This window comes from Peromyscus maniculatus, chromosome 2 (genome assembly GCF_049852395.1).
Source record: "Peromyscus maniculatus bairdii isolate BWxNUB_F1_BW_parent chromosome 2, HU_Pman_BW_mat_3.1, whole genome shotgun sequence".
Classification (NCBI taxonomy): domain Eukaryota; kingdom Metazoa; phylum Chordata; class Mammalia; order Rodentia; family Cricetidae; genus Peromyscus; species Peromyscus maniculatus.
The window spans coordinates 129,150,888-129,164,075 of NC_134853.1; the positions used below are offsets into that span (position 1 = coordinate 129,150,888).

At 47.2% G+C, this 13,188-nt stretch overlaps 1 protein-coding gene across 1 annotated transcript; it reads right to left on the reverse strand.

Moving 5' to 3' along the window:
* Positions 1-3,510: 3,510 nt before the first annotated feature.
* Gpx7 (glutathione peroxidase 7) lies at positions 3,511-11,763 on the reverse strand. The gene is made up of 3 exons (XM_006977729.4): positions 11,244-11,763; positions 5,826-6,087; positions 3,511-4,115 (listed from the first exon to the last, which is right to left on the reverse strand). Exons 1-3 carry the CDS (start codon positions 11,376-11,378, stop codon positions 3,952-3,954), a joined length of 561 nt encoding a protein of 186 aa, XP_006977791.1. The 5' UTR covers positions 11,379-11,763; the 3' UTR covers positions 3,511-3,951.
* Between the last annotated feature and the right edge of the window lie 1,425 nt (positions 11,764-13,188).

The following is a 13,188-nucleotide window of genomic DNA, read 5'->3' on the forward strand; positions in this document are numbered from 1 at the left end:
AGGGTGGCTCTGGAGGTGGCTTGGATGGATTACAATCTGATAAAAGTAAAAGCAGGAGCCACTGGGATTGCACAAGGACGTTGGGACGTACCCCTTTGCTACAAAGTTTCTGGTGAGATTCCCAGAACATTGCAAGTTTCTAGCCGGGAAGAAGTAAAACCTTAATCAAGTGTGATTGTGCTGGAGCCCTAGATTGTCAGCTGCCTAGAGGCTTCAGCCGAGGCTAGAAGGAGAGGACTCTGTCCCTCTCCCCATGTTTCCACAGCTGTCCTGGTGTTTCTGTTCTGCCTCACCAAGCTCCTGTAATAGGGAGGACTACTATACTCTAAATTAATGGCCGACAGCCAAAGTATTAGTAACATGTTCAAAGCAAGTTACTAAAGTATTGATTAGTAATTAGGGCTTAGCATGTAACTGAACTGTCATGTAATACAGCCTAATGAATAAGTATCTAGATGATAAGCCAGTGTTAGGAGATCATTAAACTGTTAGCAGATCATCATATATCAACTACTCTAGGGTTAATTGATAAGCAAGGGATTAATTGAAAACCACAATGTTGGCAGATAATGACTAATTAATGGCTAAGGTGAGAGTTAATAAAGATTTAAAATGGCATCTTCCTAAGAAGAGTTTCATGTATGTTGGAAGGAACTGGAACCAGCCGGAAACTAGTAAAGTCAATAGGAATACATGTCTAATGAGAAGTATAGAGTTGCCAGTGGGACTCATAACTTTTCAGGAAATGGTTTTTTTTTTTCAATCTTTGGTGACCATGTATATTCAATATGGCCACACTGGGAAAAGGAACGAAGTCCAGTGACCCTCCCCTAAGTTCACATTCAAGGTCCTGATGCAAGATTTAGGTTTAAACAGAAAGCAAGATGTAGGTATAACTAAACAGTTCCAGTCAAGGGGTGGTCCCACCCATCACTCATCCATCTTTGCCTGGGTGCTAGACTCTCCTGTAAGGTGGTCTGGCACGTTGTCATACTATGTGAAATCTCTTTCTGAGGGACAAACTCCCCTCTAGCTGAGGGTCCCCATCTTATCTTTCTACTAGCATGAGACTGGGGGGACTTCCGATTTCTTGGAGTCCACTGTTTTAGTAGTCTGGTAGGCAAAAGTCATGATGTCTTTCTTTAGAACATCTTCGCTCCCACTAGAATGGTTCAGTTTGAGCACTAACTAGCCCTTTGGAATCAAATCCATGCCCACAAACCTTCCTTAGTGCAGACCGTCTCTGCTTTGAAAAGGCAAAATAAATAAATAAATAAAAATAAAATAAAAAACCAAAACAAAACAAAAAACCCCAAAACAAAATAAAAAATCACAAGCAACAAAACTCAAACCATCGGAATAAACTTTGACCCCTCACACTTCGCCGGTGCCCAGCTGTGAGGCTACGGAGACAAGGTCTGCTCCATTCCTTACACCGACTCTACACTACAGCGTAACAGCCTTCAACATATCACACCCCTAATACAAGCCTCCTCAAAAGACAAAAGGAAAATTTGTGTTATCCCTCTAACAGTCTACATTTTGAAAAAAAAAAAATTTAAAAACTTGTTTTTTCAAAGCTACAGGCATTTTATATGGAATTCGGGAAGTTAGCCCTAGGGACTCTGAGGTAAGGGGTTTTAAATTCAAGGCCAGCTAGGGCTACATAAGGAGATCATATTTCTAACTGGAACAAGATGAGGCCAGGGAAATGGCTCAGTTGATGAAATACATGAAGACGTGAGTTTGGTCCCCAGCATACACATAGGAAGTCAGGCATGAGTAGTGGAAGACAGAGACAGGAGGATCCCCAGGGTCACTGGCCAGCCAGCCTGGCTTAATCAACAAGGCCCGGATTTCTATAAGAGATTTTGTGTTCTCTAAGTATTGCAATGTCTACAAACTTGTGGATTAAACAGTTCAACTTTCTCCCGCCTCAGGGATACGAGAAGAAAAGCAAACCTTGAATCATGGCTCCAGCTTGCTTATTAAATGTTCTTAGAGACAAGTGTGGTGGCACACCCTTTTAATTCCAACGCTTGGAAGGAAGGAAGGCAGGTGAAGCTCTGTGAGTTTGAAGGCAGCTTGGTCTACATAGAAAATTCCAGAATAGGCTGGAGAGATGGCTCAGAGGTTAAGAGCACTGACTGCTCTTCCAGAGGTCCTGAGTTCAATCCCCAGCAACCACATGGTGGCTCACAACCATCTGTAATAAGATCTGGCCCCCTCTTCTGGCCTGCAGTCACATATGCTGTATACATAATAAATAAATAAATAAATCTTTGAAAAAAAAAAAAAAAGAAAATTCCAGAATAGTCAGGACTACATAGACACACTGTCTTAAAAAAAAAAAAAAATTAAAATTCTGACAAGGAAATAAAGCCTGGTCTAGTTTGGCTCCAGTTGGGTGGGCAGGGACCCCAGATGCCTTCCCTGAGAACATAGCACCCAAAGGAGCTGCCGTGTGAATCCTTACTGATGACCTGTAGTCTACAAATTCATATCTGCATTGTTTACATTTCTCCCGGCGGTGATCTGGCTAATGCAATTCAAGGGAGAAAAGATTTCTCCTGGCTCACAGTTTCAGGGAATATCAGCCCCCCATACTCAAGAAGGCATAGTGTTAGGATTGACTGTTGTGTGTGGGGTGGCTGGGGTCATACGACCAGAGCAGTCTAGAAGAGCCTGAGGTCCAGCCAGAATCCTGCTTGAAGTCCTGCCCCTGTGGCCATACATCTGCCCCGTACATAATAGGTTCCACAACCTGCCCACTCTCAATCAAAACAGTGCCACTATCTGAGTGCCAAATGTTCAGGTACATAGGCTGTGGGGGACGGCTCACATTTAAATTATAATACCCTTTACTTATTTTTTTTTTTTTTAAATTTTCAGGAGCTGAGGACCGAACCCAGGGCCTTGTGCTTGCTAGGCAAGTGCTCTACCACTGAGCGAAATCCCCAACCCCTATTTTTTTTTTATTGTAGTGTATGTTTGGTCAGAACATTTTTATGAGCATTAATGTTAGCTTGAGTGAAAAAAATTAAAAGGGCTGGAAGCTTTTAACGTTTACTATTTTATATTAATCTGTATTGCTTGAGTTTTTTAAAAAATGATTTATTTATTTTTCATTTTGTGTGCATTGGTGTTTTGCCTGCATGTATGCCTGTGTGAGGGTGTCAGATCCCCTGGAACTGGAATTACAGACAGTTGTGAACTACCATGTGGGTGCTGAGAATTGAACCTGGGTCCTCTGGAAGAGCAGCCAGTGCTCCTAACTGCGGAGCCGTCTCTCCAGCCCTTGTTTGGGTTTTTATTAACACACTCTCTCTTTCTGTGCCTTTCTTTTTGCCTCTCTGGGAACGGAACCCCGAGTCTTGCAAGTGTCTGAACTCTACCCTTCTCCCACCCCACTCCAAGACCTCGCATCTTTTGTAATTAGATAACAATACACACAGGAACAGAGAACAAAAACAACAAACACATTTGGCCTGGATTTCCACCGGCTAGAAATTTGTGTTGAGTTCAAGTTTTATTATCACAAGTAATGCTTTGTTTATAGGCAGAAAACATGTGCTGAATGCTTCCTCTTTGGCTAGCGCTGCCCCAGGCACGTTCACAGGTATTAGATGCTAATCCTCACAACCTTCCTGTGAGGTAAGACTTGGCTCCCCTTTACAGAACCTGGCTAGGAGATGGTTGCTTCATACCCTTCTACAGGGCTTCTCATAGCCTGGCCGTGTTTCCTTTGGCTGGCGGCCTACTGGCCGGTGGTTGACAGTTCAGAACTCTCATTGGCCAGGAGTTCCTATTCCTTGCTCTTGGATTCAAATCATCCAAGTCTTAGACTTTTTCCTCTATGTGAGTGAAGAGAGGAGAAGCCCAGGCTCTCTGCCTGTGAAGCACCACTTGAGTTTGCTGAGGGATGGGAGTGGTGGGGAAGTGGGAATCCGGTCATAACTCTTCCCGTCTCTGAAGGATGAGCTTTGCCACCAGCTCTGTGATCCGGGGCTTGATCTCCTGCATGGGCACCGTCGGATCCCAAGCCCCCACCACCTTTCCATCTGGGGCCACGAGGTACTTCCAGAAGTTCCAGGTAGGCTCCTTCCCAGAAGTCTCTAAAGAAGAAGGAAGCAGTAGAACGGTGTGCCTCTCTGTGCTCTCTCCTGGGATCCCACTACTGGTGTGCCTCTCACACCCAGGCCCCACTCAGACTGCTAAAATTAGAGCCACTGAGAACAAGACCCAACTCCCAGCACTTTTCCAGAACTCTCCAGGAGATTCCAATGTGGGATCCCCATTGAGAGAGCCGACTTTAGGATTCTGGGAAGTCCACGATAGAACACTATCAATCATCCTTTCCTAATCACCCCAAATGGCCGCGCCCTGTGCGCTAGTCTGTTTTGTTTTGAGTCAGGATTCTGTGTAACCCAGGCTACCTTACTTAGTCTTGCTGTCTAGCTGAGGAAGTCCTGGAAGGCCTTATCCTTGCTTCTAACTCCCGAGTGCAGGCCTGTACAATTCCCTGCTTCCGATGAAATCTTAGCGGCTTCTAGAGCTTAGTTCATGTACTGGCTGAATCAAAATCACGGTCAGGGAGTGGGGCCTGAAAAGAAATTCTTGGGCCCTGCGAGAGTAAGGTTCGGGCTTATACAATCATAAGATCTTTCCAGGTGCTTCCAAAGCAAGGCCCAGACTGATCTACAATCGCAGGAACTGGGAGAAAACTAACAAAATACGTAGGAGGGGGAGAAGTAGGACTTAACCAAAACACAAAGCTCACCAGATTCCAAAGCTCACAAGCTCTGCCACTGAGACTGGGGCATTCTGAATGCCTTTTCATTCTTTCTTTTGAATGAGTAGAGGTGATTTGCTTGCACGTATGTCTGTACACTGTAAGTGTACGGTGTCTGAGGAAGCCAGAAGAGGGTATTGCATTCCCTGGGACTGAAATGGCAGACGGTTGTGAGCTGCCATGTGGGCACTAGGAATCAAATCTGGACGAGCAGCCAGTGCTCTTAACCTCTGAGCCATCCCTCTAATCCCAGAATCCCACTTTTTAATGAGCAGGCTCAGACCATCAAATGTTTGACCCTTGGTCAACCAAGCCTGCCTCTTTCATAGATAGCAAGTCCCACAAAGAGATAACCTACGTCGTAAAACTTATTCCTCACAAAATAATCTGATACCTGCCTAACCTTCCAGAGAGACTGCACTGTGTAGATGTCCCACCTGATAAGACCTAAGCCATCAGAGTGCAGTTCCATCGAAACACTGCCTGACTGCTCACAGAGCCCCCCATCCCCACGTACATGAAAGCACCCCCTTACACCATCTCTGCAGCTTCTACTGCCTTGTCTGTTGCAGTTAGACCACAGGGTACCTAACAAACTCTACTGCCTGTCTGTCCTTGGTGATTTCATTCACAGCCCACACATCATGCCTGGCACTGGTATTCCAGGCATGGCAATTAAGCTAATCTTCCAGAGAGAAGGTTTCCCTCTTAGTGACTTTCAGTCATCTGGTCACCCTTCTCCAGGTGTGTGGCGTCTCATGGCTGTGTCTTGTTTCTCTCTCCTCAGTCTACAAGCTCAGCTAAGGAACGCTGACCAAAGCGTGATGACCCAGAGGCAAGAATTCAGGGAAATCCTAGGGTGAGGCTGCGGGTGTGGAGAGACTTGGGCAGGATTCCTCCTCTGCTCATGCCTGCCTTCACTTTCCTCCAGGGGTCAGGAAGAGAAAGGTGACCCAGCCAGCCAGCAGCTTCTGCTGCCCCGGGGAGTCCTGGCCACAGCCAGGGAGGGAAGAGGAGAAAGGACAGGACTCACGGGTTAGGTATTTGAAGGCAGGGTGGGCACCAGAGCCGGTGACTGCGATCTTGCTGAACATGGGAAAAGAGACACTGTAGGTGTGGCGGGCAAAGTTCTCGATCTCCCTGTTGGTGTCTGGTTCCTGTTGGCCAAACTGGTTGCAAGGGAAGGCAAGCACGTTAAAATGGAAGGGACCCAGGTCCCGCTGCAGCTGCTGGAGGGCTCGGTAGTTCTGGTCTGTGAAGCCACATTCGCTAGCTACGTTTACCACCAGGGAAACCTGCATGGCAAAAAACAAACAAAACAGAAGAAAGCTCAGAACCATATACAATCCAGCAAAGAGGCATGCACTTGTGTCTGCTCTGATATGTCCACGTAGGTGATTCCATCTCACATGCAAGAATGCTACGTATATATGTAAATACGTGTATAATGCTCTCACATAATATACCCGCATATGAAATCAAGCATGTAGGGTCCTATACACATGTACACACATACAGGAGAATCTGTGACTGTAAGCACACAATTCACCTAAATTAATATGCACATGCTCTATGATGCAAACCTACATTAGCACTGGTACACGGATCCACAAATGCATATAGCACATTCACAGAGAGGCATGCACACAGAGAGCACGGATCAATAGGTGATGCTAGGGAGGAGAAAGGCACACTTGGGTTCAGTTTGGTTCGGTCAGCTGGGTACTTCCAGGAATTCAGGCGGGCTCCTTCCCAGAAGTCTCTAAAGAAAAAGGAAGCAGAAGAGAAGTGTGCCTCCCTGTGCCTTCCCCTGGATGGGGCTGCCAGTACATGGGTACATAGACAGAATGACCCCCAGGACAATCCTTTTCATCTCCTCCCTTCCAGCAAACAAATACTTTGATCGCTGAGCCCTAATTATATTAAAGGCTTTAGGCAATAAATACAAAGCTAGCTGATGGAACTGAGTTATAATGTAATTCGAATTTTGGCACCAATGCCACATTTCCAGCTTCTAGCTATGCATTACTGAAAGATTACAATCCTTTGCCTGGGCACCCTCGCCATAGCTCCAGGACTGCTTTTGAAACAAGCTGGGATAATATCATCCGGCCACCTAAAGAAGACCATTTCCCAGGGTCAGTCTGGAACACAGGGCACAGATTGCTGAAGCTAGATGGGATTCTCAAATTCAGCACTACTAAAATTACAGGTCTTCGTTGGGGGCACTGTCCTGTTTATTGTAGACTATTTGGCGTCATCCTAGCCTGTACCCACTAGATGTTTAGGCTTGACCACCAAAAAACGTTTCCCCATGGGTTCTGTGGCGCAGACCTGCGCCACAAATTCCTAAATGGTCTTTTTTTTTGGGGGGGGGGGCGTTTCAAGATAAGGTTTCTCTGTGTAGCCTGGAACTAGCTCTGTAGACCAGGCTGGCCTTGAACTCACAGAGATCCTCCTGCCTCCCGAGTGCTGAGATTAAAGGCATGTACTACCACCCGGCCTAAGTGATCTTGTAATAAAAAATCCAGGACCAGATATTGGGGTAAATGCTGAAAGATCAGAAAGATAAAGGAACAAGCCACTGCCACCTCTTACCTCTAGGACTCCTCAGCATGAGAAGGTTCAGTTCCTGTCTCCTCGTGCCTTATATACCTTTCTCCGCCATATCACTTCCTTCCTAGTGCTGGGATTAAAGACTTGTGACTTCCAAGTACTGGGATTAAAGGTGTGCGCCACCACTGCCTGACTGTTTCTCTCCTGGACTGAATCAATCTCATGTAATCCAGGGTGGCTTTGAACTCACAGAGATCCAGACGGATCTCTGCCTCCCAAGTGCTGGGATTAAACGTGTGTGCCACCACTGCCTGGCTCCTATGTTTAATCTAGTGGCTTGTTCTGTCTCTGATCTTCAGGCACATTTTATTCGGGTACACAATGTATCACCACACACACCTGTAATCCCAGCGCTAAGGAAACTGAGACAGTAGAATTGCAAATTGGAAGCCAACCTAAACCACATAGTGAGACCATCTCTTGGCCAAAAATAAACAAACAAACAAATAAATAAATAAAATGGAAAAATATATAAAAAAAAAAATGCTGCATGCCTTTAATCTCTGCACTTAGGAGGCAGAGACAGAGGCAGGAGGATCTCTGAGTTCAAGGCCAACCTGATCTACATAGCAGTTTCCAGGCTAGCTACTGCACAGTGAGGTACTATGTCTCAAAACAAAACAAACTGGAGAGATAGCACTTTGCTGTCACGCCTGATAATCTGAGTTTAATCCCAGGGCCCCACAAAGTAGAAGGAAAGAAATGACTCCCCCAAGTTGTTCTCTGGCATGCACGCGCGCTCGCACCCCCCCCCCCCCACATAATGTAATAATAAAAAAAGGTTTTCTTCTTCTTCCTTTTTTTTTTTTTTTTTTTTTGGTTTTTTGAGACAGGGTTTCTCTGTATAGCTTTGGAGCCTTTCCTGGAACTCACTCTATAGACCAGGCTGTCCTCAAGCTCACAGAGATCCACCTGCCTCTACTTCCCAAGTGCTGGGATTAAAGGGTGTGCCACCACCACCTGGCCTAAAAAAGAATTTTTTTGTTTTGTTTTTTTTGAGACAGGGTTTCTCTGTGTAGCCTTAGCTGTCCTAGAACTTGCTCTGTCTGTAGACCAGGCTGTCCTCAAACTCACGGAGATCTGCCTGCCTCTAACTCCTGAGTGCTGGGATTATAGGCATGCACCACCATCCAGCTAGCAAAAAATCTTTTTCAAATTTTGCCCCAGCCGAGAATCATTGAGCTAATCTGACCCATTGCATACTCTGCCCGGGATGGTAAGAAATCAGGACTCTAAATTTCCTTCTCCAGGTAAGGGTCTCCTACCTTCTCTCCTGCTGGACCTTATTGAATGCATTTTAAGATGCTTCTTTTTCACCTTATCATGTGTATCTCCCTAGTCTTTGTGAAGGGGGGCCTCTTGCTTCTCATTCCACCCATGAAACCGAATAGCTTCTTCACATACACGCATACACATGCACAGGAACAGACTCAGATGTGTAGATAGAAGCCAGCAGATGAACCACACAACCCCCCTCTCTCTTTCTCTCACTCATGCATTCCACCCAGGAAGTCAGCACATTCCCAAGTGATGACCTCAACACTCATGCTGAACCATGGACTAAATGACTGTCATCCTAGTTATCCTTATGACTGTCACTCAGTATCAGGCATGGAGTAGGAGGCAGGAAAGGTTTTGTAATGAACAAATGAAGGTATGCCCCAAGCAGCAGGCCCAGCTTCAGCTAACCAGCCACCCTGGACTGACTGCTCCTCGGTTTCTTTCTGAGTTTAGCAATTAAGGGCAGAGTCTCTAGAGTTGTACTGCGGGGGTTCAAATTCTAACTCTACCTCTTAAAACAAACAAACAAAACAAACCAGGGGGTAGGGTGATCCTACACAGTGTGGTGTGCAGGTACGGAGACCAGAGAGTAACTTCCAGGAAGTGGTTCTCTCCTTCTACCATCTAAGTCCTGGGAATTGAGCTCAGGCAAGTCCTCAGGCGTGGCACACCCACTGACTGAACAATCCCACTGACCCTCTAACTCTACCTTTTTTAATTTTTTTGAGATGGGATCTCATTACCTAATGTAGCCTTGGCTGGCCTGGAACTTGCTATATTGGCCAGGCTGGCTATGAACTCATAGGTAATCTGCTTGCTTCTGCTACCCAAGTGCTGGGATTAAAAGTGTGCATCACCATTTCAGGCTAACTCTATACACTATTCCTTTTAGTAGTTGAAAACATCTTGTCTATTTTTTTTCTTTCATCTCTTATTGCTATTGGGGTTACCTGGTTCAGTTTTTAGTGCCTCATTTATTGTCTTTTCTCCTTATAAGCTTGATTAAAACATAAACTTCTTCTGCTCATCGCTATTCATCTTTAGGGCTTCGGTTTCTAGCTCGTATACAGTAGGTGCTGAGTAATAAACAATGACTCAGTGACTGGAGGAGCTGCTCAGGGTGTATCTGGGGTCTCTGTCCAGCCATACTAGAGGGGAGGAATGGGCCCTGCTCTTTGCTACTCTTTGTCTGGAGTTTGGATGAGGTCACTGACCGAGACCTACAGTACACACAGCAGCGTAAAGCTTACCAAGTACTTCCACGCTGACCTCTCCCTTTGAAACAGTGCACTGGGCAGAGCAAGGACTCCCAGCATAACTGAGAATTTCAAGGCGATCAAAATTAGTTTTGTCCCCACAGATGGCCCTGCACCCAAGAAAAGCATGCTGATAGCCATTCTTTCATGATCCATCCAAATCTGGATGATGGGCTCACGGGTCCATTTATGTCCAACGCCACACACATCTTCACACCAGGGTCTTCATCTCAAGAGGCAGAAGATTCTTTGGAAGACTTTTAAAATTTAATTAATTATTATTATTTTTTTCGAGATAGAATCTCACTAGGTAGCCCTGGCTGTCTCTACTTGGAGACCAAGTTGCCCTCGAGCCCACAGGGATCAGCTTGTCTCTTCCTCCCTAGAGCAGAGCTGGGATTAAAGGCCTGCAACACCAGACCCCGCTCTTGAGAGGATTCTTCATCACGAACAACGTTAGCAACTCTGAACTAAGTTCAGAGACCCTCTGGGCTCTCCTGGGCCCCATCAGCCTCATCTACCACCATTTAGCCCAGGGGTTTGTATCCTTCAGGTACCACTGTTGAAATCCCTGGTCCTCCCCACCCTTCTTACGGTTTTGCTTGTTTCTGGACTTGGCCAGCTCTCTTTGTCGCAATCTGTCTTGAGTTATTATTATTATTATTATTATTATTATTATTATTATTATTATTATTATTAAAAAGACCCAATCCTGATACACTTCCTTACTGTGATTCAGTCTAGCAAGGAGGAGCCTGTCTGACTGGATGGCCAGCAATTCCATCACAACTGCCTCTAAGGGGTGGGCCTTGAGAGGACCAAGGATGGGAAGGGTGTAGCTGGGGTTCTCTTCCAGCTTTTTACTGTTGTGTGGTCCTTTGCCCACGTCTTCGTTCTCAGGGCCTTAAGTGTGCATTCTAAGACTCAAGCAAGGGTCCATCTTAGATGGTCATTCCCTCCGCTGCACATTTATTTGTCTCTCCGCGTTCTCATTGGACCCACTGTTCTAGGCGCAAAAGTCGGACTGGAGGGGCAAAGGCTAGTGTTACTTTTACTCTTAGGAGAGGCAAAGCCCGGGCGGCCCTAGAGAGCGCAGACAGCGCCTGTGCCACGTAGCCGCGGGCCTGAGTAGGCAAGGGCCTGGGGGCGCCAAATGGATGGATCGCGGGGCTGGGATCCCCAGGGTGGTGTCCGAGCTGTGACACACCCGAGGGGAGCATCCCCCGAAGAGCCCCGGCCCGGGTGCCCCATCAAGCCCTGCTCCCGCCCAGCCAGGCCCGCAGGGGACCGTCACTCACCGAGCCGCGGTACTTCTCCAGCGACACCAGCTTGCCCCGGATGTTGACCGCCTTGAAGTCGTAGAAGTCCTGCTCGGATTGCACGCAGGCCGCGGCCCATAGGAGCAGCCACGCCGCCGCCACGGCTGCAATCATGGCTCGCTTCCGAGGTGGCGGCTTGGCGAGAGAAGAGACCGGGAGGGGAGACCCCGCGTTAGGGGCGGAAGGAGGCGGCCCACTGGGCAGGACGCGCCCCCTTCGCGGTCGCCTCTGCAGGCATGGAGTCCTGCCTCTGGACCTCAGTTTCCCCAGCTGTTCTGCGCCGGTCAGCTAAAGATCCAAGGATCCTGTTTTCTTGAGTCTGAGACCAAAATTCGCCTCTATGAATTTGCTCGCTCATGCTCAGGATGCAGAGACTTAATAGGGAAAGAGAGGAGAAAATCTGTGAGATTAGCTTCTACATAGTGCCTGGCCTGGGGGGATCGCTCTACCACTCTGAGCCTCAGTTTCTTCGCGGGAATACACAGTATAGAATTGGGAGTACCGGACTGCAATAGAAAAACGATGGGAAACACTTTGATAGCCGAACGATGTATGCGAGCTTTAGGTTAACGAATGTAGTGTTTTACCCAATTGGAGAGGTCAGAGGAGACAAAGGAGCCTGAGTCTACAGCGGTTTGGATTCCTGCAGCGCAGGAGGTTTGGGGATAATCTTTTGGTTCACCCAGCAGACTCTGAGATAGCAGACCTTTTACACAGTCCTGTCAATCACTGGAATAGTGTCTCCTGGCAGGAGGCGCATCTCGAGAAGGCTCCTTATCTGGAGCAGCTGACAGCTAAAGGCTTTTTGTGAACTAACATGGCTAGCAGCTGGAATCTCAAGTCTTTAGTGACAGGAGATCTGGACAACACACTACAGTGTTTCCCAGGCTCAGAAAACCTCTATGACAACCACGAAGGGCTGAACATCTGTTGGTGACTAAGTATGAGTTAACATACATTTGGAGGACCTGTTCGTGCCACGTTCAGCTCTAGGCGCCTTTTGTGCCATGGTGATGAACAAGATGTGTGGTCCCTATTCAGAGGGAGATGGAGATAGGGCACTAAGTAGCTCACAGTTAACTCTAAAACTACTGTTAGGGCAAAGGTAAGGGTGAGGTGGGGGAGCGACAGGAGGTTTGAACGGACGACCGCTGACAAACGAGTAGACAATATTGAAGTAAAAGCAGGAAGCATGTCCGAAGGTTGCCAGGGAGAGCGGAACATGATACACTGGGCAAGAAAGGCTAGTTTGGCTGGAGTGGAGAGAACACCCAGGGGGTGGCGATGGGGTGGGGTGGGTGAGGGGTGTCACATATCTTGGTGGGCCACAGTAAAGTTTATGGGTTTGCTGGGCATGGTAGCCAATGACTTTAATTCCAGCATTTGGGAAACAGAGGCAGGGAGATCTCCTAGTCAGAGGTCAACCTGCTCTATATAGTTCCAGGCTAGCTGTTATAAAAAAAAAAAAAATACAGGCTTTAAATCCAGAAATGAAGTTTTATTCTTTGTTTCTGCCAGCTTAAGCATCATGGCAAGTCCTACATATTGCAGATAGATTCCTCTGGCTTCTCTGTGGTGAGTAGACAGGAAAAGGCAAGAGCAGATGCTGGAGGAAAGGAAAATGGTGCTTTAAGGCCCAGAGATGGTGACAGCAGAGCCCAGTATTGAACCAGGAAAGGGGCTGTCAAAGTCGGGAAGGCTGAGCAAAGGTGTCAGAGTAGGGAGCTGTGACTAGGAAGGCACCCAGCATGGGGGGGGGGGCGGGTGAGCCTGGAGGAGTCTCCAGGGGCCAGCTGGAGAAGGCCGCATGTGCCACGTCACTCTGTAGGCTGTAGCTAGCAGATCCGAAACTGAGTACAAGGTACACAGTAAGATTTGAAACCCGGGCACTCAGATTTCAGAGTAAGCTGTCTTTCTGTGCCGT